Here is a 6556-nt window from a genome sequence, read left to right as displayed (position 1 = left end):
CCGGTGTGTGGCTGCTGTGTCTTCGGGCATCAAGTCTTGGGGTCGGTGGGCTGCTGGGCTGGGAGGAAGATAACATGGCAGGCATTTGCATCCTTCAGTGCTTTCCAGCCAGAAGAATTCTTTAATGAACAGTTGGGGTTTCCCCCCCCAAAGGCATTTATGTTCTCTGTATAGTTGCACCGCAATATGCTCTAGGAGTGTTAAAGTCTCCCAATGTTCCTCAGTGTGCGTTTTTCTCTCTTTTGCAGCTTGCGAAGCTAATGGCGGAATTAAAAAACGTCCCTGGTTTTTTTACTGAGAAAAGTCCACTGGCAACTCCTACTCGAGTAAGTGGAAATTATTTTCGTAGTTGTTGGGGGTGACTACTTTTTGACTTAACGCCGTTCATTTGTATAGAATTCAAAAAAGAAAGGGACGAAGTCCAGTTCCTTGTGATGAAACAGTTGCCGACGTTGTGATTGTCTTTTAATTTCCCTTTCTCCAAAACTTCAGCCGAAAGCACCCGGAAGTCTCCATATCTAAAACAAACAGATCAAAGTTCTGTTCAGCTGCGTGCCAGAAGAACACTAAAAACTGAGATAAAGCTTTGAAGTGCCGACCTGGATGTGTTTGTGCGTTGTATCCCAGTCTACTATTTGGTCTTGTAATGACTTGTCACAGCCAGACTAGATCAGCGGTGCTCAGGGGTCATTTTGTAGAAAAAGAGGTGCAGGAGCTCATTAGCGTAACTTATTTGCATTTGCCACACCCCCTGACATCACCGGAAGTGTGTCAGAAGGCAACACCCACCGCTCAGGCTCCACTGGACTCTTTTGGATTGCTAGCTATTGGGGGGGGGGGATGTGCAGATCTGTCCTCCCAGAGGAGGGAGAGCTTGTACCTGAATAAAACTTGGTCTTAAAGGTGCCACTGGACTGTTTTGGACTGGGGGGCCGGGGGGAGCTCCACAACTTACCTAGCTGCCTCTTGCTCTGACTGAGGGCTGCTGGGAGCAGGGGGTGGGGCTTGTTGCATGTGCCCGCCCCCTGGGCTCTTTACTGCTGGAGCTCCGCTCCTGTGCGCTCCTGCAGGAAATGACCCCTGGCGGTGCTCATGGAGAGCCACATTCTCAATTCCTATCAACCAGAAGAGCCACATACTTATGCCCCTTTCTGCCACTCTAGCAAGCACACACATACAACACTATAAAATGTATCAGAACATATAAGGTGGTTTCTTCCAACCACTGTTGAATCCGTGCATCCTTCGCTTCCCTCACTGTTCTTATTCTCCCTCTGGTATGAGGCCTGCAGCTCAGGTGAGAACAATATGGCCAAGGCTACTCTGCCTGTTGAGAGAGCAAGAGGGCAGAGAGGAAAGAAGAGGGTGCATCACACTGCTGGCTGGCTTGGAGCAGCCTTCTGCAGTTGGAGGGCTGAGCACCCTTTACTTTCCCTTGCTGCCTTCTTGGTACTCCTTGCAGGAGGCACAGAAAATCCGGCAAGAGCCAAACACGAGCCTCACCGGGCAAGGGCATTACTCATCTTTCTGAAACATGGGGTGGGTGCCACATTGTGGGACAGTGCTCAGAAGAGCCAGTGAACATCACTGGACTAGATTCTACTTATGTAAAATCTGTGGCCAGGTCTCCTTGCTCCAGTATCTTGAGTGGAGAATTCCTGCATATGTGAGTTAAGAAGCCCTGGGGGCAGAGAGGAGGAGAAAGAAGCAATAAAACAAAAACTCAGAGGCCTGTTGAATGGAGCTAACTCTTTGTTATGAGCTCCCGGAAGAGATCCGGGCCCTGCGGGACCTTGCACAGTTCCGCAGGGCCTGTAAGACTGAGGACCTTCCGCGGGGCCTGTAAGATGGAGCTCTTCCGCCAGGCGTATGAGTAGGAGCCGCCACTACCACCACTACCATCATTACCATCATAACCTGGCCCTGGATGTGAGAACACCAGTGTTTCCCGGAACAGACGACGCTGAGTTGGCAGAGCAGTTGCAATATGCCATCTTGTGGAAGATCAGAGCACTTTTGTTAACAATAATGTTATTGTATGGTAGAGACTTTAATTGGTTTTAAAAATCTTTTATATTTGTTACTGACCTATGCCTGATTGTAAGCTGCCCTGAGCCCGCGCAGTGGGGAGGGCGGGGTATAAATCAAATCTATAAATAGGGATGTATTCCCCAGTATTTGTATAATTTGGATAGCCCTAGCCATCGAAGAGCTTTTTCCCTTGCTCGAGTAAATGCCTTTCCATCAAAACTACTGTATGGTAGGTTTCATAATACTCCTAAGTACGAACGGAGATGTGACTGTGGTTCAAGCTCTCTTGATTTAATTGATCACATACTGCTGGACTGTTCGTTGCATGTATCTGCTAGGGAAAAATGGTTAAACTCTTGGTTGCATGGTAAATATCACCTTTCTAATGAAAGAAAATGTCAAATTCTATTGAATGATACAACAGCAGAGATTACAGTGGCAGTGGCTAATTTTTTAGTTGATGTGATAAGAGTGAAAAATTTGGGAAACTCCGTTTCATGATTTTATAATTATTCCAGTTTTTTAGTTAACTGTGTCACTTTCTGTTTCTGATTTTAATGTTGTATATGCTATTAAAGGTTTATTTATTGATTGATTGATATAAATAAATAAATATTTGTTCCTGCTTTATATTGACTCAGATTATTTTGGTCCATTGAGGTCAGTATTGTGTACGCAGGCTGGCAGGGAGATCTCTCCAGGGAGATCTTTCACCTGCGATCTGACCCTCCTAATTGGAGGTGCTGAGGATCAGACCTGAGACCTTCTGCATGCCACACAAATGCTCTGCCATTTGTAGCTTTCCTCTTTGCCTATTCTTTTGTCACTGTTATTGTTGCAAAATCTTTGTGTATTAAATCAAATCATATCATAACTGTCCAGCATAGTTTTTTGTGTGTCATACCTCCAAAAAGCTTAGGGCAGCATAATGAACCTACCAAAATGAGATTTTCATGAGAAGACTCAAGCAAAAGACATTTGTGGGTAGGATTTGAGTTTGAGCTCACTGTGAATGGGGTGCATTTCTGATAATTGCGCCAGACAATCATATAGGAAACTTAACTAGGGTTTGACAAACCGTGGTTAAGCCATTACTCTGCTTCCAGAAGCATCAGGCCCATGGAAATGGGAGAGCGAAGTGGAAGGAAAATACAAGTGCTTAAGGGTACTATGAACCACGGTTTACCTGTACATTTGGAAGCTCAAAACACAGGGTTCTAAGCAAGGTACAGAGCATAACTTCACAAGATGTCAAAATTGAGCCTGATGGTTCTAATTCCATGTCATTACACAGAATCCTTACTTTGACTATTTTTGTTCCTGACTCTAGAAACCGCAGAAATCTCCAAGGAGATCCTTTCCTAGAAGTGCTTTAAGAAGGAATCCAGAAAGAAGTTCTAGGCCTCACACCAGATCCAGATCTTTGATCGAAGGTCCTCCAAGTCCTGTATCGGAGAGGGAGGAGGAGGACCCTTACGTCTTAGTGAGGAGAAAGATATCTGATGACTTCTCGGAGGTTAGAGTTATTAATTTATTTATGATTTTAAGGTCTTAATTTTGGGGAGCATGAAAAAATAGCCTAGGTAGCTCAAATGCAGTTTGCATTAAGAATAAACGTTTGTATTTAATTACCATTGAAAACCAAGGTGGAACTAATATATGGGAAATGGGTTTTCTCAGAGCCAAATTAGATGTGATGGCATCCACAGGGTGGATCATTTTCTACGTCCAAAGGGATTTAAAAATGGATTTAAGATGGATTTAAAAATGTCGCAAGGGTCCAGTTCCGGTTAGGCCCACGGTGTGGCAGGCTGAAGAGTGTCCCCCCCCCCCCCCCCCCGGTTATCTTTTCAGGTGCTAAAATGGCTGCGTGCACACATGCCCTCCTGTCATTTCAGCACTTTAAAAGGCATAGTGTTTTCCAGGGCTCTTTTTGTAGAAAAAGCCCAGCAGGAACTCATTAGCATAATAGGCCACGCCCAACAGCAGAAACTAATTAGCATATTAGGCCACACCCCCATGTTACCAGAAGTGTGCTCATCCAGCCACACCCACCTTTTGCTTCTTATTCTGTTTACCTTGTTCATTGTCAAAACCCAGGGCTTTTTTTTTTGTAGCAGGAACTTCTTTGCATGTTAGGCCACACACCCCTAATGTAGCCAGTCCTAATGAGTTTCTGCTGTTGGGTGTGGCCTATTATGCTAACGAGTCCCTGCTGGGCGTGGCCAACTCGGGAGCCAGCCGGAACTCCGTTCCTGTGCGTTCCTGCCCAAAAATAGCCCCGGTGTTTGGCCGGGGGAAGGGGGGGGCAGGGACAAAAGTCCCCCAGCTTTCTGCACTGTGGGCCCTCGTGGCTTTTTAAAGTCCCTTTAAAATGGTGGTGGTGTCAGACCAGTGGATGCCGTCACATCGGGTTTGGCCCTAAATCTAGTGGGAATACGAGAAGATGCCAAATTGGTGTTTCACGGGTGGTTAAATGGAGTGGGATAGCATAGGATTTGGGCTCCTATGCACTGGGGGTCAACACATGTGGGACAGATAAATTTCCTTGCCTTGCATTTGTTTGTGCAATGGAAATGGAAGCATAAACCAGAAGGACCTTTGCAAGTTGTCAACCTGTGTTTGCGTTGATTGTGGCCGTCGGAGGGGAATTGCTTTTAATGTGGGGAGTGCACAGTTTGTGTGTGTGTGGTTCACTCGAGGCCAGAGCAAGCTTGAGGAAGCTTTCGGTAAGAAACTAGGCAGCTCTACTGCCTGTGTGAGCCAGCTCTCCAGTATATGTGTGCATGTGTAACTTTTAAACAGTTTAAATCCAAAACTGTTCAGTACGATTTTGGGTTTTTCTGTTGCTTCCAGGATGAATTGGACACCCCGAGGAGACGGCGTTCTGGCGCTATGACTCTTCCCCACATTATCCGCCCAGTGGAAGAAATAACCGAGGAAGAGCTGAATAATATCTGTGAGACTGCCCGAGATAAAGTGTACAACCGTGTGATGGTAAGCATATTTGTTTCGTGCTTGAAACCTTTGGAAGCGTGCCTGTTCTTGTTTTGCCCAGTTCACTGCTCTTAGCGCTTTTGGGTGACTTTTGGCTAAAGCCAAAGTTTCAGAAGAAGAGAAGAAATTGGATTTATACCCCGCCCTTCACTACCCAAAGGTGTCTCAGAGCGGCTGACAAACTCCTTTCCCTTCCCCTCCCCACAACAGACACCCTGTGAGGTAGGTGGGGCTGAGAGAGCTCTGAAAGAAACTGCTCTTTTTCAAGAACAGCTCTTATCAGAACCATGGCTTGCCCAAGGTCATTCTGGTACATTTGAGTGTGGTTGCCAACAGCCCTGGAGTGAAATGTTCTGTCTCATTAATAGAGGCTTATTTTACCTCCATACCCTGAGAAACTTCTCTGTGCATTTCTGCACATTTAAGCCTCTGTTGAAGCAGCAGCACACTTCCCTCAAAACCTGTCGGCAGCCAACAAGCCAGCCGGTTAGACTGTAAACTGTTTGGGGCCTGCCTGTCTATCCCTCTATACTTGCAAGTTTCATCTGCTTCCTCTAATAAAGTAAAGGTAAAGGTCTCCCTTGCTCGAAAGCCAGTCGAATCCGACTCTAGGGTTGCGGTGCTCATCTCCGTTTCAAAGCCGAAGAGCCAGCGCTGTCCGAAGATGTTTCCGTGGTCATGTGGCCGGCATGACTAAACACTAAGGCGCACGGAACGTTGTTACCTTCCCACCGAAGTGGTACCTATTTATCTACTTGCAATTTCTTGCTTTCGAACTGCTAGGTTGGCAGGAGCTGGGACTAGAGATGGGAGCTCACTCCATCATGCGGCACCTGGGTCTCGAACTGCTGAACTACTGACCTTCCACAGCCTGCAGTTCAGCATCTTAACCACTTGAGCCACCGCAGCTCCTTCGAATAAAGTAGTCCACAGTTAAAAAACAAAAATGTTTTTGTGCCTATCAGTGGCTGCATTCAAGGCATTAAAGCACTTCTACCTTCTCATTGGCTGTAAATATACAATATCTGTTTGTGTTTTCAGAGGGCTTTGTGCACCTCACTGAATCTGTACAATAGTGTCCACTGTGCATATGGCTGGATTATTGCACGTGCTATGCTTTGCGAATCTGATTTTTACCTTTTCCATCTCTGCGCCCCCCCCCCCTCCCAGGGTTCCACCTGTCATCAGTGTCGCCAGAAAACTACAGACACCAAGACTAATTGTCGTAACCCCGACTGCGTGGGAGTGCGTGGCCAGTTCTGTGGGCCTTGCCTTCGCAACCGTTATGGAGAAGAAGTCAGGACTGCTTTGCTCAACCCAGTAAGGATTTCATTTTGATGCTGTTAACGTCTAAGAGGGAAAAACGCATGTATTGTTCGGCGATCTCATTTGAAATTTAAGAGGAGTGCATTTGAACCTGATACTCCTGGGGCAAAGTCCTGATTTCTTGTTTAAACAAGGGCACGGATGATTCCAGTAATGGCTGTAAATGCACCTTTTTCTTTTTAGAACTGGCATTGCCCTCCTT

The 6556-nt window shown here is 46.2% G+C and overlaps 1 protein-coding gene across 1 annotated transcript in view; it reads left to right on the top strand.

Moving 5' to 3' along the window:
• The window catches only part of LOC107123767 (cell division cycle-associated protein 7-like), a 21353-nt gene that overhangs the window by 3412 nt on the left and 11385 nt on the right, over positions 1–6556 (top strand). The window contains exons 3-7 of the mRNA XM_015427111.1: positions 249–326; positions 3362–3547; positions 4888–5028; positions 6199–6348; positions 6538–6547. Of these exons, the coding sequence (XP_015282597.1) occupies positions 249–326; positions 3362–3547; positions 4888–5028; positions 6199–6348; positions 6538–6547 (565 nt within the window). The remainder of the gene's footprint in view (positions 1–248; positions 327–3361; positions 3548–4887; positions 5029–6198; positions 6349–6537; positions 6548–6556) is intronic.

The sequence above is a fragment of the Gekko japonicus genome, unplaced genomic scaffold (assembly GCF_001447785.1).
Source record: "Gekko japonicus isolate JY-2015 unplaced genomic scaffold, Gekko_japonicus_V1.1 scaffold565, whole genome shotgun sequence".
In the NCBI taxonomy this organism is placed as follows: domain Eukaryota; kingdom Metazoa; phylum Chordata; class Lepidosauria; order Squamata; family Gekkonidae; genus Gekko; species Gekko japonicus.
This window is presented reverse-complemented; position numbering and strand designations above follow the sequence as displayed.